The 22,111-nt window shown below is 56.6% G+C and overlaps 6 protein-coding genes across 6 annotated transcripts; 1 reads left to right on the top strand and 5 right to left on the bottom strand.

The window, feature by feature from the left end:
- Position 1: 1 nt before the first annotated feature.
- On the bottom strand, positions 2-1,890 carry CDEST_13186 (Putative zn(2)Cys(6) fungal-type DNA-binding domain-containing protein). The gene has a single exon (XM_062929342.1). The coding sequence runs from the start codon at positions 1,576-1,578 to the stop codon at positions 13-15; it is 1,566 nt and encodes a 521-aa protein (XP_062785393.1). The 5' UTR covers positions 1,579-1,890; the 3' UTR covers positions 2-12.
- Positions 1,891-1,893: 3 nt separating this feature from the next.
- Positions 1,894-3,269, bottom strand: CDEST_13185 (Putative WW domain-binding protein). The gene has a single exon (XM_062929341.1). It carries the CDS (start codon positions 3,149-3,151, stop codon positions 2,204-2,206), a length of 948 nt encoding a protein of 315 aa, XP_062785392.1. The 5' UTR covers positions 3,152-3,269; the 3' UTR covers positions 1,894-2,203.
- A 300-nt stretch (positions 3,270-3,569) lies between these two features.
- CDEST_13184 (uncharacterized protein) lies at positions 3,570-5,973 on the bottom strand. Its single transcript, XM_062929340.1, has 3 exons — positions 5,321-5,973; positions 4,708-4,896; positions 3,570-4,655 (listed from the first exon to the last, which is right to left on the bottom strand). Exons 2-3 carry the CDS (start codon positions 4,885-4,887, stop codon positions 3,867-3,869), a joined length of 969 nt encoding a protein of 322 aa, XP_062785391.1. The 5' UTR covers positions 4,888-4,896; positions 5,321-5,973; the 3' UTR covers positions 3,570-3,866.
- A 4,977-nt stretch (positions 5,974-10,950) lies between these two features.
- On the bottom strand, positions 10,951-12,889 carry CDEST_13183 (Putative nucleotidyl transferase domain, trimeric LpxA-like superfamily, hexapeptide transferase). Its single transcript, XM_062929339.1, has 3 exons — positions 12,609-12,889; positions 11,186-12,427; positions 10,951-11,130 (listed from the first exon to the last, which is right to left on the bottom strand). Exons 1-3 carry the CDS (start codon positions 12,672-12,674, stop codon positions 11,104-11,106), a joined length of 1,335 nt encoding a protein of 444 aa, XP_062785390.1. The 5' UTR covers positions 12,675-12,889; the 3' UTR covers positions 10,951-11,103.
- A 1,173-nt stretch (positions 12,890-14,062) lies between these two features.
- Positions 14,063-17,631, top strand: CDEST_13182 (Putative dynamin stalk domain, GTPase effector domain-containing protein). The gene is made up of 3 exons (XM_062929338.1): positions 14,063-14,597; positions 14,653-15,889; positions 15,969-17,631. Exons 1-3 carry the CDS (start codon positions 14,375-14,377, stop codon positions 17,377-17,379), a joined length of 2,871 nt encoding a protein of 956 aa, XP_062785389.1. The 5' UTR covers positions 14,063-14,374; the 3' UTR covers positions 17,380-17,631.
- An 835-nt stretch (positions 17,632-18,466) lies between these two features.
- Positions 18,467-21,232, bottom strand: CDEST_13181 (Putative major facilitator, sugar transporter, major facilitator superfamily). Its single transcript, XM_062929337.1, has 5 exons — positions 20,708-21,232; positions 20,535-20,647; positions 19,820-20,222; positions 19,229-19,646; positions 18,467-19,053 (listed from the first exon to the last, which is right to left on the bottom strand). Exons 1-5 carry the CDS (start codon positions 21,111-21,113, stop codon positions 18,783-18,785), a joined length of 1,611 nt encoding a protein of 536 aa, XP_062785388.1. The 5' UTR covers positions 21,114-21,232; the 3' UTR covers positions 18,467-18,782.
- Positions 21,233-22,111: the final 879 nt, after the last annotated feature.

Here is a 22,111-nt window from a genome sequence, read left to right as displayed (position 1 = left end):
TTATGGGTATCTTCAGGTCGGATGATGACTCAGTGTTGCCTGGCCGATGGCCATGCTCGGGACTGCCTGCTGTATGTGCTTCCCCAAGAGGTCGTCGTAAATGGAGATGCCGCCGGGCAGCCGCGTGATGAGGCGGCGCATGTAGTTCAGGTCCTCCTCGGGCCCGCCGGAGCCGGCAGTGCGGTGCGGGCTCGAAGGCGTGATGGGCACGCGCGCGAGGACGTCGACGGCGGCCGAGGCGATGTCGAAGAGCTTCTCCGTCAGGCCGACGCCGTGGACCTTGATGCTGTCGACGGGCAGGTCCCGCGTCGAAAGCACGAGGTCCTTGGCGACCTCGAGCGGGTAGTGGTACGTCATGCTCAGATGGACCGACTCCTCGGCGAGGTAGCCGAAGCGCAGGCGCAGCTGCCACAGGATGACGCGCAGCCACAGCTGGGTCACGCGCAGGTTCGCCTTCTGCGTGTCCTTGAGGTCCGAGGTCGAGCGCAGCGCCGAGTTGACGGCCGTCTCGATGTACGTCAGCGCGGCGTTGGAGGGCGGAGTAGCGACCTTTTCCTGGTTCAGCAGCGCGATGAAGGACGTGTCGAGCGGACTGAACAGCGCTGCCAGACTCCAGAAGCCGGACAAGGTCGGGTCATTGTCCATGGCGGGCGACTCGGCGGTGATCTGCAGCGTCACGGGCCGGCGGTAGCGGATGCCGTGGGAGCGCTCTGACACGAGCAGCACCCAGAACAGGCGGTCGGCCAGCCCCCTCGGGGAGGCCTCGGTGTTGAGGCGCAACAGCAGGAATAGGGTAGTGGCCTCCCGCAGGAACAGGAAGGCCTGGCTGTGGTGGAACAGGGCCGAGTGGCAGGCGTAAAGGAAGAAGGTCAAGAGGCACTGCTCGAAGCTCGGGTTCGAGCGGCGGGCAAAGTTGCGATGGGCGGCGAGGGCCTCCTCGAACAGCATGCGGCCGTGCAGGGCGTTCTTCTCCGGGATCAGGCCCTGCAGCCACAGGCTCTCGGGCTCCTCGACCTGGAGCAGGACCAGGGCACAGACGGCGGTCAGGAGGCAGTGGGCCTCCATGCCGGGCTCGGAGGGCCCCGCGACGACCTTGAGGTGGGCGACGTACTCCGGGGTCAGGATGGGGATGGTGGGGTTCAGGCGGGCGAAGAAGCGGTCGACGCAGTAGTCCATGACGCGGGCGGGGAGCAGATCGGCCATGCGCTGGACGGCCTCGTGGGGCACGTGGCCGAAAGCCTGGGAGCCGTCCGACACCCAGGCGAGAGAAACGGGGCCGGGCAGGCCGAGACACTGGTCGCCGAGACCGGCGTCGACGCAGCGCTTGCAAGGGCGGTACTCGTTGCACGCGCGGCGGAGGCTTTTGCAGCGGGCGCAGGCGCGCGAGACCTGGGCCCTCTTGGGGCGCGAGCCGGACGAGGCGGAGGACGGGTTGCCATTGTGGCCGTAGCCATGGCTGCCGCTGCCGGAGTCGTGCGCGTCCTCGCTGGGTTCGTGGCGCTTGCCGAGGTGGGTGCTGCTGGCCGGGGATATTGAAGAGGGACTAGCTGCTGGGGGAGACACCATCATCTTTTGCATTTCGAAGCCTCATGGTTCCAGTCGTGGGTTGCGCGGAGATGTTCGAGATGAGGCACGAGTGGTCCGACTTTTGTGTGTGTGACAGAAAGAGAAAGAGAGAGGGAAAGAAAATGAAAGAGAGGGAGAGAGATGGTGAGATTTGGGTCGTTGGATGAGATAAAAATGGAGTGAAGAACCCCAGCTCATAAACGCGACCCCACGAGGAGACGACGGAGGCGACGGAGAGACATCGGTCGCTGCGGATAGGTGGAGGAGGAGGAAATAGAATTAAGCAATTCTCCAGCAGCGAAATCACGTGCTACCCCGCTAATCCCCATCGGGGGAGGGGGGGAGGGCGGAAGTCGGGGAGGGTTGTCGTTGGGGGCGTATCGTGATATGCCTGCCACCTACAGAGTAAACAGGAAACAAGCACCCTTTTGGAAGAGACAAACAGAGAGAACATGAGAGAGAATGAGAGAAAGAAAGAGACTAACAAAAAGTCCGCATGGTATCATTTCAAAACACAAACAAATGGCTGGACTGCCGAAGTGTTGCCCCTCTTGTGTGCAGAGGGTGACCGAGTCCTCCCTCCCACCTAACGCCGTCGCTATGCACAGATCCGGTTCCCTTCCCCCCCTCAAAAAAGTCACTTTTGACGAATGTTCTTGGGCTTGCGCTTCTTGAACACCACGGCCGGCGCTGCGGCCTCCGCGGATTCTGCAGTCGCCTCATCCTCCTTCTTCACGGCTGCATCGCCCAAAGCCGGCACGTCCAGGCCTTTGCCAGCATCGTCGTCGTCGTCTTCAGGCTCCCTCTTGACAGATGGCGCATCTGGCTTCACATCCGCCAGCGCTACGTCCTCCACGCCGTCCTCCTTCTTGACCTCCTCCTCCGCGGGGCTCTCTTCCAACTTGACATCCCCCTTGGCGTCCGCCTCAGCAGGCTCTTCCGCGTCTTCCTCCTTCTTGACAGCCCGCAGAAGCGTGTTGCTGCTGAGCAGCGCGTCGAGATCCCCGTCGTCCTCGGGCATCCTCCTCGTGCTGCCCCATCCTTTCCGCTTCTTGAACAGCCCGCGCACCGCCTCCTCCTCCTCCTTCTCCTCATCCGTCCGCTCGCGCTTCCTGACCCCGACCGCCTTGGCCACGACGGGCTTCTCTCGCGGCGCGTCCGGGTCGACGACCTTGGTCGCCGTGACGGTCCACTCGCCCGCCATCGCCATGTCGCCCCGGAACGCCGTCGGTATCGACACGCCCAGCCCCGCGAGCTGCTCCATCTGCTGTTTCCGCTGCGCCTCGGCCGAAGACGGCGCCGGCGCGCCCGACGACCCGCCGGGCCTGGGAAACGAGGGCGCCGAGAACGCCGACGCCGACGACCCGGGCGCGATGCCCTTCAGCCTCTCGACCTCGCGCTTCGCGCGCTCCTTCTCGCGCTCCTCCTGCTCATGGCCGCGGTGAAGGTCGCGCAGGAACCGCTTGAGCGCGCCCTGGTGCTTGCCCGTCGCCTCGTGGTTCTGCCGCTCGAGCTTCGTGTCGCGCACGAAGATGCTGCAGTGCTTGCACCAGTACTTTGGCGTCGACTTCCAGTATTCGGACATTTTTGTGATCCGCCGTGAAGAGGTTGGGGGCGGGTAACGATGGGGTCGGGTACGGTTGGTTCGACGTTATTTCTCGCGAGTTGGTCGGAAGGGGTGGTTTTCTTTGGCGGTGAACGACGTCACTTGCAGGCTTCTTCTCGCGTGCTGGAATTTCGAGGTTCGGCGCGAAAGCTTATGTAGTCCGTGCGCGGTGATAATTCGGCTAAGCTCCCACTCCCACTTCTCACTCCCATTCTCACACCCACTATCGCATGTTGGAGTCCCTGTAGTCGGACGCTGTGGCCGCCATGCGATTCCGATTCTGGCATTCCCATCAACTTCGGACATACGCCGTCTCATCAGAATGGATATGTCCACCACCATCTACAGGCGACTGACTCACCATTGAGTCTCACGTTAATGTCACATTTGGATCCTTGTACAAACAGTCTGCTGTTATCGTTGTATTGGTACTAATTACCGATCTGGGGATCTATTTGCCATGCCATGCTATGCCATGCTATGCCAAGGCCCCTACTCCGGTCTGCAAAAGCGTGCAAACCCTTCCTTTCCAGTCCCCACGCCCAGAAAGTAAAAAAAGAGAAGTCCGTATCTCGTCATCATCCATTAAAAAGCTGCCGAATGCAAGGCAAGACTGTGAGAAGTCGCGAAATGTGTGCACTGAACCCCTTCGCCTAGACCAATTAAGTACTTTCCAGTGCTGAGGGCAGCCTCTCTAGACAATGTACAGAGCCGCGAAGAGCGTGGCGACGAGAGCGAGGAGCGAGGCCGGAGCGAGGCTCTGGCCCGCAGCGACGGGGGGAGCCACCGGAGTGGTCGTGCCCGCGGGGGAAGTCGAGGTCGCGCCGGGCGGGTTGACGGGCGCCGTGGTGTTGGACGGAACGGTCGAGACCTGAGGGGTCGACTGGACAGGCGGAACAGTGGGCGCAGTGGTAGCGGTAGCGGTAGTAGGCGGCGCGACGGGAGTTCCAGGAGGAGTGTAGGGCGGCTGGCTGGCATCGGGCTGAGAAGCGGTGCGGGTGATGGGCGGGAGCTCGCCGCACGGAGTGGTATGACCCTGGATCTGGCCATCGTCGATCTGGCAGATGGGAACCGGAATGGTGGTGGGGACCACCTGCGGCTGGCCATCCTCGATGACGGTCACGAGAGTAGTGGCGACCATGGTGGTTCCGACGATCTGGCCACCCGAGGGGACAGGGGCGTTCTCACCGCAGGGCAGGACAGAGAGGTGGATGGGGGAGCACTGCTCGGCCCAGTGACGGTCGTACAGGTTGTAGAAGTTACCAGAGAGGCAGCGGTAGAAGGTGGTAGATCCACCGAGAGCGAGAGAGCCATTGGAACAGACAGAGAAGCCCGAGGTGTAGATGACACCGGCCTGGGGAGGACCGTCGAACTGGAACTGGAAGTTCGCGACGATGGAACCCGTACGGTTCTGAGAGTCGGTCAAGACGCTGTCCTTGAGAGTGAGGTCAAGGGAGCCCGCGCCAGTGCAAGCGCCTCGCTTCTGTTGAGCTTGTTAGCAGAGCCACTTCCATGTCGGGTCGTGGTAAACCTACGTCAAGGCTTCGCTTGCCGAGCTCGACGACGGTGAGACCGAAGTTTCCATCAAAGTTGGTCTCGCAGCCGGAAGGAGGGCCGTCCTTGGGAGCCAAGGCGCCACCGACGGAGACGGAGGCCTGGGGCATGGCGACGGCCATGCCACCCAGGGCGAAGGTGATGAGCGCAGAGAAACGCATGTTGCTTGTCTGCCGGGTGAATGAATATTAGCAAATGCTCGTTAAGAATGACGGATTCTCATATATGAATTGTAAATCTTGTCGCTGACGGGACTCCCAATGAGATCGCGAGGGGCCAGCGAGATCGCGGGGGACAAACCCCTCCACAGGTCACCGGCCATCCATCTCACGGAGGGCAGGGAATTACACCATCGTCCCAACGTGGCCACCTGGAAAATAAAAGCTTCCGTCTCGCTAAGAAACGATTCGTGAACTATCCGATGCCGAGATCCGATGATGATCGACGTGAAAAGAGCGGGATTCGAAGGGCTGGGAGGGGGGATGGAGGTTGACGACAAGGCGTGACGCGTTGCGGACGGACAGACGGACGAGGGAAACGGTTGCTGCCCAACCCGCTCGCAACGGAGACGAGCCTGAAGATTTCTAAACGTACCTGAAGTCTTGTTTGGTGATCTGGAGAGTGGCGGTGAGCCTGTTTGTGAGAGGTTTGATGATGATCTGGCGGTCGTTCAAGGTGGTGGTGGTAGCCCAAAGTGCCAAGAAGAGAGGTGGTGATGTGGTGAGAAGAGAGAAAACTTCTTATTTTCTTTTTTCGCCCACAACCCAGATTTGTTTTTGTTTTTAGCCCAGGGCGGCAAGACTTGTACCCTCAAGAGAGAGACTCCTGACCCGCTTTGTCAAACTATGACCTCGTTCAGGAATCACACAAGAGAGGCGGGTGCAAGTTGACGTGGGGTTTCCTCTTGTGCCGCTGCCTCGTGGGATCACGGGAGCTGTGATGGTGGGAACACCGAAAGGCGGAAGAAGGCTTTGTTCCCCCTTTGCTGGTAGTTCTCGGCTGAGGCGTGTGAGTTGTGCGGCGGCTGTCGACTCTTGGCCCTTTCAAACTGTTGCCACACGGAGGGTGGATGAGTGTCGAGATGCTGGGGACAGGCAAAACGAAGCAAAACGAATGGGAGAAAGTGGGTTTCAATGAAGGAGGCTTGGCAGGCCTGTTGATGTATGACACCTCCTGCTCCGAACGAGAGAATGGGCAATGATAGAAGAGTTGAATTTCTGAAAGCTAAAGTGAGAGAGAGAGCCAGAAAATGGATGGAGGGTTTGGGGTCTGGCGGTTCATATACAGAAAAGGAGGCTAGTGTTGTGGGCAAGGTCGGCGGGCAGGGTAGAGGATAAGCTTCAGGCGTGGGTATTGCGCGTCTTTGACGTCCAGCATGTGGATTCGATGGGTCAAATAAGCTAAGGAACTTGCAGTAGTGTCCATGTGGTGAGGACAGTCGTGTCTGTTTGCAAAGGATGCTGTTGGAAGGGAGCTAGCTGCTCGTTGTCACTCATATGCCAGGGGCATGCAGGCTACTTGCAAACACCACCTTGGACAAAGCAATTCTGCATGTATTTTCCCGCTTGGTTACATCATGACAGAAGCAGTAGCCACAGTCAGTCTACACTTTCATCCATCCACAACTTCAGCCGATTCCTCAATGAACGGGCGAGTGTGGGTGGTGAGTGGATGGATGGGTGGATGACTGATGGTTGTTGATGTGGGCATTTTGCCAACCTAGGGGGGTGGTTGGGGAGGTCTCTTTCAGCAGCAGGGCTGGGCTGGAGACACACCTCAACCAGGACCGGGGTTCGGTGCCACAGGACCAGCCAGCTGTGCATCCAGTGCAGAGTCTAGACGCAGATTCCGTAGACGCTTCTTCCGGGCTTTGTGATGTCAGAGATAGAACATAGGTTCCCCCCCGTCGAGTCATGAGGGAGTGTCTACTTGCATACCCCGGGCGATTCGGACGAACCGGAGACTCGTGACGAAGGGGGTTGCGTGCCTCTGCTATTTTTGCAATTACTCTATTCTGTACTCGGAGCAGCCAAATGTATGAGTCTGCGAGACGACGACGACGACGACGACGACGACGACGACGACGAGGGACCCGGCCTGTAAGACGTCGCAACGAAAGGAACCGAGGATGAGTCCTAGATTGATTACATGCGACCACCGGCCAGCTTGTCTTGTGCTGAGACAGCAGGCTTGCGCAACCAACTGCTGGGGAGATAGGTGTCCAGGAAGCTGGAAGGCTTCTCTGTCTTGAATGCGGTGTGTGGCTGCTGCTGTGCTGATCAGGTACCACAGCCGACACAACCAATGGCCGCTTGAGAGGACCGAACTGCGTGGAATGTTAATTCACCCGCGGGGCTTGTTTACGTGTACTTAGTGAGGCGCTCAAGTTGGGAGGAACACAGCAGACCGCAATTTTGCGTGGGCTCGCATCTGAAAACGGGCATCGACCGATTTCCAGCAGTGCTAGGCAAGCGGGGGATTTCGACGGCCAGGCGGCACTGGAGAGGGTTCCTGGGCTTGGCCTGTCCTTTAGGCCGTGTGGCTGGCTGTCTTGAGTTGCTGTGTTGTGGTGCTTGATGTGGGCCTTGAACTGCGGTGAGGGGTCGTCGGAAGAGGGGTCGAACCGGGGTGTGCCCCGATCGATTCCCGAGAAGGGGTTGGACTAGTGGAGGTGATGCCGCCGCGGAAGTCGTGGTTGAATGGTGCGGCATCGATGATCCAGTTAGCCCGCGAGACGCAACGATTCCCCCCCGTTGGAGTTGGAGAATTAAGCTCGATTGGAACGCCCGGAGGAGGATATGTGTTCCTGGAGCAAGAAGAGGGAAAAGGGGATAGCATTCCTCAGATTCGGATTGGTTAAAGACGGCCCTTAACAGGCTGAGACTGTCTTGACACCCTTGCCTCTGCCGTTGTTGGTTTCTATACTAAATCAGGGGGCCCAGAATATGCTACTGGATTTTCGACATTGCTTTTCTGCGATCGTCTGGTGCGGGACGGAAGAGAAGGGAAAACTGGAGGTTCTGTACGTACATCGTAAACCTCAACAGGGAAAACACCCCCCCCCCCCCCCCCCCAAGGATGTTCGTTGTCGGGGCAAACATGTGTCGTACTGCCACCCCGGGAAAGACTGCGCGACTTCACTTTAGTACCTCGGATGGATAAAAAGGTTACGTCGCCGGCGACCAGGTCGGGAAATGGTACGTCCGTCGCATGTTGTCTCTCGTCCATACCAGCCACGGGCGGTACGGCGTTGATCCAGAACCCTTCATCTCAGAAGACGTGCGACGTCGTCCGAGATTCTTCCTCGGCGGCATCACCCAGACGAATAATACCAGAACAGGGAACAGGAATCGTGATGTCGACTCTGGGGAATCCCGCGTCACAATGTCCTCCGGTCGGGGTGGTGTCGATGTGTTTCAGCCGACCCAGTCGTCATGATATCATCGTATGAATATCGGCGAATATCACTATCTGCTAAGACCTGCAGGTGTCCTATCACCTCTTCGTCACCGGGTCGGAGGGGGTGGATCAGAGGCTTGGATGTCGGCTCGAGGGGGTTTGACGTTTTGGCTGCCTCTATCGCCCGCCTGTCAAGCATCCGGCGCCATCTTCCGGGCTTCTCGATGACCGCTGATTGGAGAAAGATGGCCGAAGAAGGCAAGTTCTCCAGCGCCCAACTTCGCCCCTTGTGGCGTGGGAGGGGGGGCCACGACACCCGCAGCCAAGCGCCACTTTAGTGTACAGGGGAAGAGGGGCCTGTCGCATGCGCTGTACCCGTCAAGCAGCTCGCTAAGAGCGCCAAGCTAAGGCGCCCTGCATTAGCATCGCCCGCCAGTGTCGGAGCTTGCGTCGATCCGTCCACGCCGAAGACCTTGAGAGTTGTTGACTGGCTCGCAGCCCTTTCTAGGCCCAATAGGTAAGAGGGCGACGGACGCGGACGCGTACTGGAAGGTGCGGTAGTGTTGGTGGTGGTGGACCATAGAGAGGACTCGAAGACGGCGGGGGTTCTTTTGTTCGGCCCGGGACTATCTCGCTGCCTCCACCTCCAATAATGTCATCCAAGTCTTGTTGGAGCTGGAGACAGCCTCCGGAGTGCCAGACTTCAGCGTGCTACTCGTCTAGCTTATGCCACCGTAGGAGTTGTCGAGTCCTTCGACTGTGGCAACGTGGGACGGGAGGAGCTACGAGTCCAGTAGACTTGGGCGGGCATGTGCATGGGACAGGGGGCCTCTTTGTGCAATTGTGCATCGCGTGGAACGGTTTGCTCGCTTTAGAGGGAAACATTGACATGGGGAGAATGTTTATACAGAGAGGAGCGCCTGGGCAATGATCCTGCAAGCATATTAGTCGGTGGAGATGAGATGTACACAGCCATTACCAGTATCGATCCCACTCTCTGCTCAACTGCGGTCATCAAGACCAATCTTCTTAGCGAAGGCGGTATCAGATACCGGCCCAGCTGAGCATGCTGGCACCCGCATCCCCCGTTCAGTTTCGTCAAGCAATCTTCCAAATTGGTTGAGGCTGCAACCTGCACCCAATGCAGGTGGCTCATGGCACCGGATCGTGGCTTGCCCTCCCTGACGGAGTTGTGTATCACAGAAGCAGCATGTAGAGTGGGTACTTGGGGTATGACAGCATCACTTGACACCGAAAGTACTGAGGTCGATAGCTCAAATCTCCGCGCAACGCCCGCGTCTTCTTGCTTCTTTGCTGCTGGAATAACCGCGCTGGGCTGGACAAAATCGTCCTCACGCTGCCCAGGCTTGGCCACGATGCTCCATGCCGGCTCCCGGTGCCGACAATAACAAGGGCCTTTGTGCTGTTGCATGGCTTATGGCTTCCGGCTGGCCTAAGCATGTTGACGGAGCCCAGCAGGCGTCGCAAGCCGTGTCTGGCCGCCATTCACTCATGGCGTGGTAATTGCCTGACTGTCTCCCTTCCTTGCTGCTCTCGTCGGATGAGAACAGGGAGGGTTTAGGGATGTCTGATGTTTGCTGAGCTGATGCACATCGGATTGGGAGAAAACCGGACTTTCTGTTCGATGGAGCCATTTGGGACGGCAATTCGTTAAAAGGAAGGAGGAGTACCCCATCCGCTCCTGACCTTTGTCCACCGGCAAAACAGTTCCCGACGAAATGCCGGGACTTGTGGCTTGATGGCCCCACTGCGGCAACTCCTCAGGCGGCCTTGGCCCACCATGTGTGGATGTCTTGGCAGGCCACCCTCCGACTTCACTTCTGCAACACTGAAAAATATACCACTTGTTCTTCCACCTACAGCGGCATGGTGAACTTCTTTTTCTTAATTCCAGAGGTTTTCAAACCCATCCCTTTCTATCCAGTTCAACATCGGTCTTAGCGCAAGCTGTTCCCCTTCAGCACGCCACTGAACTTCCAAATGACAGCAGGGCAGACTCCTATTGGTTCTGGCGAGAGTGGTTTCATCATGGACACTCGCGTAAAGAAGAGTCTGCACGATCTTATGCCAAGCCCAAGTCCATTAGACATGGAGATAACAGAAACGTTCGTCAATATGGCGGAAGCGCAGCAACTTCGCAGCTTAACATCTGTAGCGCGCCTCTCCAAGAAACATGACTGTGGAACATAAGCAGTTGTGCTCTTAGCCATAGACCACCAAATAGGCGCAGAACTTATTGAGTGTGTATCTATGATATCCTCACGCGAAAAGTTTCTGGGCTCGGTCAATATGAAATACCGGTGCTGATTGCATTGCCTTGTGTGCTTCTAAAGTAGTTACAAAGCTTTGAGGTGGCGTTAGATTCAGATTTGATGATTAGCTACTCTGGAGCGATGTTTCAAAATGCTGGCTGTACGAAATTGGTAAAATAGTTCGCCAGGTTGGCTTCAGCCTCAATAAGCATGCTCAACATTTGCCGGAAGGGGACGCAGCGCGAGTGTATCCTATGTCAGTCGTCTATTCATCACGTCTTGCAACAGACTAGGTAGGTGGTCAATTGGTGCTGAAGCTCTCGTTCCCGCCGGCTCGATTCTCGCTGGCCCGTCCTTGGCTCGCATTGTTCGATCTCCTGCCTAGTCAGAGGTTTTTTCGTTTTTGTTTTTTCCTCAATGTCACATGACTTTTTCCTCGGCTAATGCCTCCTGCCGTCCTTCATAGAGAAGAATCACTTACATCTGTTCAACAATCATCACTAGACTAGGTCCTCATCTCACGGGAAAGTAACCAAGCGATTTGAAATGCTCTTAACTTGGCTGAATTCGACTTGTGCTTTTTGTGACCAAAGACGCATGCATCTATGAAGACTGATGGAGCTTTATCTGACCCCAATGCAAATCCTTTCCTTATTACGTCGTTCGTTATCCTCACCACATCCAACGTACTCCAAACCTGCCAGCTTACATGATGACTTCGTTTGCAACGTCCTAGATGCGAGTCAGTAAGAGATGTCGACGCAATTGAGAACAGGAGATAACCCACTCTCTTCAACTCCTTAAACGGCAGGCAGACACAGTTCTGCACGCGGATCTCATCGCCGACACCGCAGTCCTTGCCGAGAATGGTGATGCTCTGGACCTTGACGCCGTTCTTGATGATGCTCGTCGTGTGACTGCCGACGGGGGTCGGGGTGCCTTCGACACGGGCCCAAGCACCGACGCGGCTTCCCCAGCCAATGATAGAGTAGAGGACGCACGAATCGTGCTTGATCTCCGAGTCCTCGAGGACGACGGCCTCCTTGATGCGGGCGCCGGGGCCGACGTGGACACGGGGGCCGATGGAGACGTTGGGGCCCAGCTTCGCGGTGGGGTCGACATGGGCGGTGGGGTGAATGAAGACGGGGGGGATGATGTTGGCGCTGGGCTCGGCGAGCTCCTTTGAGCCGGTCTGCCAGGCCTTCTGCAGGTAGAGGGCGTTGGCGGGGACGGCGGAGCCGGCCGTCTTGATCTGGCGCCAGAAGTCCTTGGTCTCGTAGACGAAGAAGGACTTCGTGTCGGCGAAGTCACCGAGGATGTCCTGCTCGAGGCGGATGACCTGGTTCTTGCGCTCCTCGTCGTCTTCGTCGGTGATGATGAAGCTGCTCTCGAGGTTCTCGGAGCTCGGGTAGGACATGAGGCGGGAGGGGCGGTCGGTACGGCGCTTGATGGCGGTCTTGATGGAGGGGAAGATGGCGTCAGTAGAGAAGAGGTAGACGCCGCAGTTGATGAGGTTGCTGATTTGCGACTCGGGCTTCTCGACGTAGTGAAGGACACGGCGGGTGTGGGCGTCGCTGACGATGCAGCCAAAGTTGGTGGCGGCGTCGTTGGAGACGCGAGTTCCCAAAATGACGGCCTCGGCGTTCTTGTCATGGAAGAGCTGGAGCATCTCGGGGAGGGGGAAGGAACAGCAGACGTCGGCGTTCAGGACGAAGAGGCGCTCGGGGTGGCCCTTGAGGATGGCATCGCGGAAGTGGTAGAGGCCGCCAGCAGTGCCGAGAGCCTCGTATTCGCGCAGATACTTGATGGTCAGTTCGGGGAACTCGCTGGCGGCATCCTTGATGAAGTCGCGGAAGACAGTCTCGTCATAGTAGCCGATGATGAGGACCTCGGTGATCTCCTTGCCAGGGACCCGGTCGATAGCGGCCAGGCAGTGCCAGATGATGGGGTGGCCGGCGACTTCGAAGAGGGGCTTGGGAACGTCGAGAGAAAGGGGACGGAATCGAGTGCCACGGGAAGGGCCGCCGACCTAGAGATTACCCAAAGTGCTTTGGTTAGCTTGTGGCTGTTTGCAGAGGACAAGGCAGCGCAACTTCGCTTTCTGTGGGAGGGGAGGGGAACAAGGGCGGGGGCAGGAGGTTTTTGGAGATGCATGCGCCGCACGGTCAAGAAGCGGCATGCGACAGCAGAAAGAGAAAAGGTGTTCATACCAGAATAACGGCCTTGGTGGCAGCCTCTCTAGACGCCTTTCCTCGGTAGGGGACCTGCAGCGACATGATTTGGGTTGCAACTGGGTTGCAGGGGAAGAGTTGAGGTGGTGAGGGAGGAAAGAATAATGTCAGAGTGGGTGGTTATGGGTTGAGGTCGCTGGAGGTCGCTGCTGTTGTTATCGAGGTGCTGCTGATTGCTGATTGCTGATTGCAACGTCACCGCTTCGTGAAATCAGAGGAGGAAAAAGGATGCCCCCTGAGAAGTTCACCTAACCTTGAGGTCCCAAGCCAAGAATAATCAATTCACAGGCGCAAGCTGGGAATGCGCTGGCAGGGGTTCATGAGGGGCTGCTAGGTGGTGGCTTGTGCAGTGTCCAGATGTGGCGGAAGGTCATTTCCTCTGTTATTGGAAGACTTTGTGTTGTGCTTGTGCAGAGACTGAGGTTGATGTATCTTTTATCTGTAGGACCCTGTGCGGGGGAGATGGATTCCTCCAGTGGGTGGGAACCAGCCTCAGCTGGCCACATGGCTAGGGAACACATGCGATGAGCTCTGCATCCCATTCGTGTGTCAAAGGCTATTTTTTCTTATTTCAGCATGCTTTCATTGCATTTGCCTGTACATTGTTCATTTGGGCCAGGATTGAGAGGCAGGAGGTAGTTTTTTTTTCATCTATTGAGCAGGGTAATTGCCTCTATTACAGTATGGTCTTCGGCTGTTAGATTTATGAAATGTACAATTCCCGATTCACTCATCATCCTCCCTCATGGAAGTTTCATCATTGGAGGGTTGGGGACCAATTGGGCTGCAAGGGGCAATCGAGCTTCTCCAATAGAACCAAACCAAGCCAATTTACGCGTCGGTACACGACCGTGTCGAGAGCGTGTAAAGCAGGCAGCACACGCGACGAGGGGGGTGTCACAGAGGCAAACAGTGACTTGGTTGACCAGGTGAAGAAGCACTTATCTCGCGCAAAATACAGCAGGCAGCTGTGCATCCAGGAGAGCTCCAACAGGTACCAAGTCGCGTCCTGCTCTATGCCGTGGGATCGTCGCAGCCCAGCTCCACTGCCAGCCATTCTTTTGCGCCCCCTGAGGCCCATGACATCCCTGCCTGCACAGCAACCAGCGATGCACCTCGCTCGCTCCAGTTTGCAATAGCCTGTGATAGCAGGTACTTGACCTCGCCAGACATATCGCGATAATGCACCAGCAGCAAGTCCAGGAAACCAAATAGAAAGTGGCTACACCTGCACTGATATTCTCTGTTGCCTTGAGAGGGATTCATGCTGTTGCCGGCAGCTTTTTTCCGAGTGAAAACGATGGCGACCTGGCTGCCACACAAGTCCTGCCTAACACTGACAACCACTTTCAGGTGAGCCTCCGGAGCGTGGAGACCTCACGTTGCTCAGGTCACCCAAACGAGGAAAGAGCTCTTAAAGCTTTGAAGCTCCCCGAAGCTCCTTCCCTCCCCTTCTTGAGCTTCACTTCCACTCTTACTTCTGCCCTCTCTATCTCACTTACAATTCCGCTGTCTCACTTCTCCTTCACTCGCTCTCTCACTTACCCGGCTTCTACCTCATTTCTCGTTGCCTACCTCAGGGTAGTCTGGGTCGCCAATTGGCCCTTTGTCTCTCTTTTCAACCAACTCCAAACCAACCCCACCGCCTGGCCTTCCTCCTCGACCCTTTTCCTCTTATAAAACCCCTTCTTCCATACCACTTACCACTTTTGTTGTTGTCTCTATTGCTTCACTCTTTGCCCAGTATGACCAAGGCAAGAGCTGCTCGAGGCAACCAGCCCATCAAATCTGAACCTGGCGCCCTCCGCCATCACAACCCTCACCACCGCAACAATCCCTCTCCCTCTCCCTCTCACTCACCTTCCGTCACCAACACATACAACGGCTCTCCAGAACAGACCCGAGACCAAACTAGCTCGTACGCCGCACCCATCGATGTCAACCAGTCTTTCCTGCGATCCGACGCTCGTGAGTTATTCCCCTTTGCCCGTCTCTCGCTTTCATGTGTCTAACACTTTCACAGCCTCAATCTCGGTCCGGAACAACCAGGGCCTCAACTCCGTGCAGACGGCGTTGACCAATCCCACTTTTGACGAGAGCGAGCCGGTTCTTCTGCAAGTCAGAAATCGAGACATGGATCCTCCCGTCGTCACTATGCAGAACGACTCGTTCCTCGATGGGTCGTTCCGCGACATCGGCGCCAAGGTTAAGATTTTCAACGATACCCTTGGTGAACTCCAGCAACTCGGCGTCTCTCACGATGTCGCACTTCCGCAACTCGTCCTGGTCGGCGACCAGTCCGCCGGCAAGTCCAGTCTCATGTCGGGTCTCGCTGGTCTCAACCTGCCGCGAAGCGAAGGGGTCTGCACCCGATGCCCCATCCACATCCGCGTCTCTCGAAGCGGCGCTCGGGACCGTGGTGGACCTGAGTGGTCTTGCCGTGTCTCTCTCCAACAAGACTACGCCTTTCGACCCCCGCCCAACTACAACCTCACAAAAGCTCATGTCACGGCAGAGAACCCTTTCCCGCCGTGGGTTAAGCAACCACGTGTCGTGAAGGAGTTCATGACTATCTACGACCAGTCCGACATTGACACGGTCCTGAAATGGGCCCAGATCGCCATCCTGAACCACGACCAGAATCACCAGCTTTACATCCCTGGTACGGGCGCTATCACGAAGCAGAGTCTCCTTGACGACGAGGCTGAGAGGACCTTGGCAAAGTTCAGCCCCAACACCGTCGCCCTCGAGATCAAAGGACCCGACCTGCCCGACTTGTCTTTCTACGATATGCCGGGCATCTTCCGCAACTCGGCCCGAGAGGAGGACGAGTATCTTGTGTCGGTCGTTGAGAACCTGGCGCGTCAGTACATCTCGCATGCCGGTGCCCTCATCATCTGGGCCGTGCCGATGAATGTCGATCCTGAGACGTCTTCCACGCTGTCTATTATCCGCGACCTTCGTGCTCAGGATCGAACCATTGGCGTAATGACCAAGGCCGACCTTCTGCCCGAAGGCAACTATAACCAGTGGATTTCGATGCTGCTCGGTGAGCGCCACAAGATTGGCCATGAATTCTTCATAACGTCTCGCCCTTCCGACAAGAACTTGGACGAGCAGCAGCGCTGGGAGGATGCTCTTTTTCACCAGAATGGCAGCGAGCGTTGGCCGGAAGACTTCCACATCTTTCGCCCCCGAAGCGGTGTGGAGAAGCTCAAGACTGCTCTTTCGGAGAAGTTGGGCAAGGAATTTGCCAAGAAGTAAGACAGCCCCTATCCTCCCCAATTTTCCTGATTCCTCCTGCTGCTGTACCTGGCACGCGAAGCTAACCATTGGCAGCTTGCCTTTCATCAAACAAAAGGTCCAGGCACGGCTCGGCGAAATCGAGGGACAACTCAGTACGCTTCCCGAACTGCCCAACAACGTGGAACTGGAGGTTAGAAAGAGTCTCATGGTCTTTTCCGCCACTGTCAAGGACACACTCCGCGCCAGACATTTTTCCTCTAACTACGGATCTCTGTCGGACTGTTTCCGCGATTGCATCTTACAGATGAAGCCCAAGTTCGTCCTGAAGGACAAGTCTGACATTCCTGTCTTGGAGATCTCCGACGACGACGAGGAAGCTGCCAACGTCACTCCCGGAAACAGGAAGCGTAGTGCCAATGGCCATGGCCAGACAAGCTCCAAGAGACAGCGACCTACCGTCAACGGTGGTTCCTTTTCGGCTGCTATCAAGACGGAAGACGGTGGCTCGACGCCATCAACTCCGTCCCGCAGAAGGCCGCCCCCGCCGGCGCCTCTTGTTGGCTCGTTCCAGCAGTACTTCAACTACGGCGCGGGATTCCGGACGCTGGCTCAAATTCGTGACGACATCAGAGCCAAGACCAAGGCCGGCATGCCTAGCATCGTTCCCGATGAGGTGTACGAAGACCTCTGCAAGAAGGCAGTGCGGGACTGGGACAAGCCGATGGCCACGTTCCTGCATGAGACTATGAGCCGACTGCAGAAGATCGTCGACTACGCGCTCAACCAGGCCTTTGGGTCCCTGAAGAAGCGGCTGATTTTCAAGGAGTCTAAGGCGCTCATGAACGAGTTCTTGAATGTGCGACGGGCGGAGGCCATGGCCTTTCTTAAGGAGATCTTCGACATGGAAACCCACCAGTTGTTCACCGTCAACCGGAAAGCGTTTGAAGACTACGAGCGTTCCGAAAGCCTAGTGCTAACGCGCTATCGCCATGTTATGCGCTGGCAGGCGTTCTCGGGCGAGCAGTCCGACTTCCATGACTGGGACAAGATGACACCGGACCAGCGACACAGCGAGGAGAAGAAGCACAACAGCGAGCTGACCAAGATGGGATCCGACCCCTTCGACAAGGAGTTGAAGGTGGCCGCCTACGTTCGCGGTTACTACATGCTCTCCGCCCTCCGCTTCGCGGACACGGTCTGTCTGTCCATCACATCGCGAATGATGCCCAAGATCGTCCAAGATCTTGACTTTTTCCTTGAGAAGAAGCTCGGCTTGGCCGGTGGGCACGACGACACGGTCTTTACTCGTCTGATGGAGGAGGACGAAGACACGGCCCATAACAGGGAGCGTCTCAAGGGCGAGCTCGAGAAGTTCAAGAAGGCGCTCCAGTCCATCACCACCAATGAGTTGGAGGGCGCTTCCAGCTCGTCGTCGCTGGAACAGACGCAGTTCGGATCGTATGCCGAGTCAATGGCCGATAGTATGGACATGGACTCAATCTGAGCTGTTGACGATTGTAAACTGCGGTAGGATATTCTGGGAAGGCTCATGTGGCAACCGTGGCAAGCAAATATGCTGTTGGACAAAGCCGCAGAGGGCCAGCAGGCCTTTTGGCGTAATGGAGTATGGGATGTCGAGGCCACTATTGGCCGTTTTATTCAGTTTCGACCAGATCAGAAGCGAGGAAGCTTCTCACAAGATACCAAACAATGCAGGTAGTGTAGCTCAGAGAATCGATGCAAAATTGTGTCAACGCATTGAAGTGGACGACGTGATTGAAGGGCGATGACACGAGCAGCCTATGTCTCGACAACCGAGACAAGGCCACTCACTCATCAAGCAGGTTATCAGCGGGGGGTGTGATGAGTGTTTTGAAGAATGAGGGAGGGTGAGGATGAGTGAACATGAATGAGTCGGTGATACGATCTTTCTCATCTCAGACAGCTATGTTGCTGATAGGGATGCGGGCATCTAAAGGAGGATCGATCGACTGCGGTTGGCGGTGGGTGAGATTTCAGCGCCTACTCACATAGCTACAGTGGGCTTAGTGGGCTTGTCTCCTGAATCTTAGGAGCCCAGGAGCCAAAGCTGGCAATCTCCCCTTCGGCTTGACGTGCAGCACCCACTCCAAGACTACCCATGGGAGGCAACCACGCGGCGCCGCGGCCCGCCGGACACACCCGCCGCCGAATCTAACGCCAAGCTGAACGACGCGGCAACGAGGAGGGGACCGACGGTCACACATGTAGTCTGTATACGTACGACACGGCAGCCCCCATCCCCAAAATCCCACCAATGTAAGTCGCCTCCACGAGACTCCCACACACGTTGACGACGGCTACCGGCGCTAGCGTTCTTGAACACCTAGTTAGGGGATTCAGGGGTGGATGGGGGTTTAATGTGTCATCGGAGAGAAATCGCACCAAGAAAGTGAGAAGGGGGGTTGGCGAAAGCTTCACGAGGATTAGCTTCTTCTCTTGGCTTTCTCGGCACACATTGGCAGAAGGACTAAGCGAAATATGTACAAAAGCAACAGATCATATTGATGCGGGCCAGTCTCACAACGAGACCAAGCCCGCGGGTATTGAACGGCTACTTGGGGAAACGAGAGTGTTCGGGGGGGGGATAAGGCGCCGCTCAGTCGAGGTGAAAGCCGCCCTGTCTGCAAGGAGGAGAGCGACACACGACTCGTCGCGAGAAACCTCTGGTATCATAATCGTTTCCAAGCCTAAGCCCGACCGAAGCGTCGGGCCAGCATTACATCCCACCACACAAAAGCTAGATCAGAAGAATCCAAGCGGGGCATTACAAAAGGGGAGAGGGGTTCGAAGTGTACGAGGGAGTTTTTTTTGTTGTGTATTTCACTTTTTCAATCAGTATCGACCGTAAGCCGCAAAAAAAAGCCCTCAGGCGGCCGTCTTCTCGCTGCGCGCGGCACGCGTGTTAATGTCGTCCTCGTGGTGGTCGGCGTGAATCTCCTTCTCGATCTGGGCCGGGTCGACCTGGCCAATGGCGGCGTCGCCGTCAAAGATCTTGGAGATCTCCTCGAGCGTCGGGCCCTTGGTCTCAACGTAAAAGAAGTAGACGAAGACGAGCTCGCAAAAGTCCCAGAGAGTGTAGAACAGCATGAAGTTCCAGTGGTTCGGGAGGTTGTCCCACGCGACCTTGTTTGTTTGGCTGTAGTAGGGGAGGATATCAGTCAGCTGGTGCAAAAGGAAACAATCGAGGAGGTGGACGTCATAGGGACTGCCGCGGTCGGCCGGCCGACTTGGCCGGCCAAGAGCGCTTACTAATACCGACCGAGTGGGGCCGATACCGGCCCCATTCGCCCGACTAGGGATAGATGACTTACTTTCCGATGGCCAGGATGGCTTGAACAGTGATGTTCATAATCATCATTCCTTTAGCACGCAAATGGAATGGAAGGACCTCGAGGGCGTAGGCCACGAGCAAGCCAGAGAAGCCAATGTCGTAGAAGATGCCAAAGATCCAGATGAAGACCAGCTGGGCGTAACCAGAACCCTGGTTCGTGGCGCCTGAGTTTTCGAACACAGCGCCAGTGATTGTCCAGCAGACGAAGGAGCCTACCATACCGCTGATTGCAACGAGAAAGAGCGGGCGGCGGCCGAAATAGTCCACGGTCAGCGCGGCCCCGATGGAGCACGACAAATCGAGTATCGACTTGCCAGTCGAGATGGCGAGCTTCTGATTTTGTTCAGTAATACCGGCGCCCTCGTAGATTGCATCCATGTAATTGCTGAATAACGCATCTGGATTGGTTAGTTTTGAGGTTATATCAAAGCCAGGGTCGTGGGAGAAGTGTGGTGATGGTGGGTGGTGGGTTTTGGATGGTGAGTTTTGAGATTACGTCAGACTAAAAGTCTCGGGGAAACTGTAGTGATTATGCATATTAGAAAGAGTAATAGAAAAAGTAGAAACTCACTGCCTGAATATTGCGAGATGACACCGAGGGAGATGATGATGGCGAGGCGCCACCGGTTACCCTTGGTGCGGAAGAAGTCGGCGTAACTCGTCGTTTTTTCGGCATCTCTCTCCATTGTGATTGTCTCCTTCATCTCGCGGTACTCGAACTGGACTGTGGCATTGTTAAAATCGCCGCCGGCGTGGTGCTTGGCCAGGACTGCGAGCGCATCTTCGGAGCGGTCCTTGTTGATGAGAAAGCGCGGCGATTCCGGGACCCACCAGATGCCGATCAGCTGGATGACGGACGGCACGATTTGAATGAAGGTAATTGAACGCCAGCACCAATCGTTGTTTATGTACGAGGTTCCCCATCCAATGGAGGCGACGACGAGCGCGCCCAAATTCCACAAGCAATTATAGATCTACCATCGCCAAGTTAGTGCCTGCGGGAATTGTGGAGACACGGGAATTGTGGATCTGTGGAGGTGGGGTATATGTGGCGCGGGCGCGATGCAGTGGGTGTGGCAGGTGAGTGTGTGGCGCAGGCAGGATGGGAGTGCGAGGTGCTCCGTCCTAAACGGGCCCTACGGAGCTACTCCTCCTTTCCTCGACACAACAACAACACATCGCCAATACAGACGAAGCATCAAATCACCAAAACAGACGTATTGCGTCTGTTTTCAGACTGGGGTTGTGAAACGGGAAGAAAAAGGGGAAAAAGGGCATGCACGTACGGCAGTGACAGGGCCACGGTGTTGAGGGTGGCAGATCTCGGTCAAAAGGAGGGGCGACGCCATCTGTGCCAGAGAGTTGCCGAAACCAAGGATGAATCGACCGCCGACGTACACTGCGAACGAAAATCAGTCTGTATTCCACGGCCACGGATTCGTCAAGTTCGGAAACTTACTTCCCCAGCCGTTGCAGAAGGCGGTGATGGCACCGCCGACGATCATGAACAAGCAGCCGCTGACGATGGCCACCTTGCGGCCGTACGTATCGGCGACATAGGGGGTGATGAAGAAGGATATGATGGAACCGATGTTGAACATGTTGATGAGGATGCCGAGCTTGTTGTTGTCCGAGACGCCGTCGCCGAAGAAGTCCTTCCACCGCTTCATCTGCTGGGACGTGTTGACGAGCATGCCGTCGTAGCCCGTGGTGGCCGAGGCGACCATGAGGAAGACTGTCGAGAAGTAGAGCTTGCGGAGATGGGGCTCCTTGGTCCAGTAGACCTTCTCGAAGCGCGGCGCCTCGGCCTGCGCGACGTCGACATTGGCGACGACCTGCTGCGAGACAATAGTCTTCTTCGCCATGGTGATGGTTGGCTTTCTGGATACCAGTGGAGAAAGTGAATGAGGCGTCTGACAGGGAGAGTGTCGAAGTTGAATTGGCCGACTTGCGGGTGAGGAGCGGAGTGGATCGTGGACGAACGCTGTCCGGGTCGAGAACTTATATGTCCCTTTTCCACAGCTCCCCCTCTGCTACCCCTGGCATTTTTTCCGCCATCAGCATGGGGGCAGTCTGGGGGAGCAGTCTCGTTACTCTCGAGACTCGATCTGCACGGCTGCTGACCCCGGAGAGCTAGTGTTTTCGCCCCATTCGGAACCCCCTCATGCAGGAGGCATCCGGGGGTGGGGAAAGGGTGCGGCGTACGGCAGCACGAGTTGACAGCGTGCGGGTAAAGATGAGCAGAGTGATTGTGGTAAATCGACATAGGTTGGCCAGGCGTGTCCATCTGGAGACGAACCCATGCTAGGACGGCAATTCGACATCCGGTCAGCACAGCTCACCTCGCAAATTGTATTTCTATTACAGCCTTGTCCCTTGGTACTTTGGACAGTTTCAAAGCAGCGTCCCACTAAAGAAACGCTTGTAAACTACAAACACGTTGCAGACGAGAGACTTGACCATCAGCTCGGAACCCGATATTGCGAAAACCATTTACCCTACGACGGGTTCGCCAGTCAGGCATGACAGATATAGTGCGACTGTTGACCACGGCGACCAACCGGCAATGGACTCATGTTATTACCATTCGCCTCGCTAAAGCCAGCTATCATATCCCGCGCCTCACGCCCGCATGGCTGCCCCCCAGGCAAGAGTCCAGTCACAACACCCAGCCCACCACCATCACAGCTTTCGACTATGCTATTCAGGTGCCCGTCTAGCTTTTTACCCCACCGACAACTCCCGCGTACGTTTCCACCATGGTCCCCCCTAAAGTATACACCATTTTGGGCATAAATCCATCTCTCGCACCCATCAGCTTTCCCTTGCCCCCTTCGAGGCCGGTGAAGGCATCCGACCAATC

The sequence above is a fragment of the Colletotrichum destructivum genome, chromosome 9, assembly GCF_034447905.1.
Source record: "Colletotrichum destructivum chromosome 9, complete sequence".
Taxonomy (NCBI): domain Eukaryota; kingdom Fungi; phylum Ascomycota; class Sordariomycetes; order Glomerellales; family Glomerellaceae; genus Colletotrichum; species Colletotrichum destructivum.
This window is presented reverse-complemented; position numbering and strand designations above follow the sequence as displayed.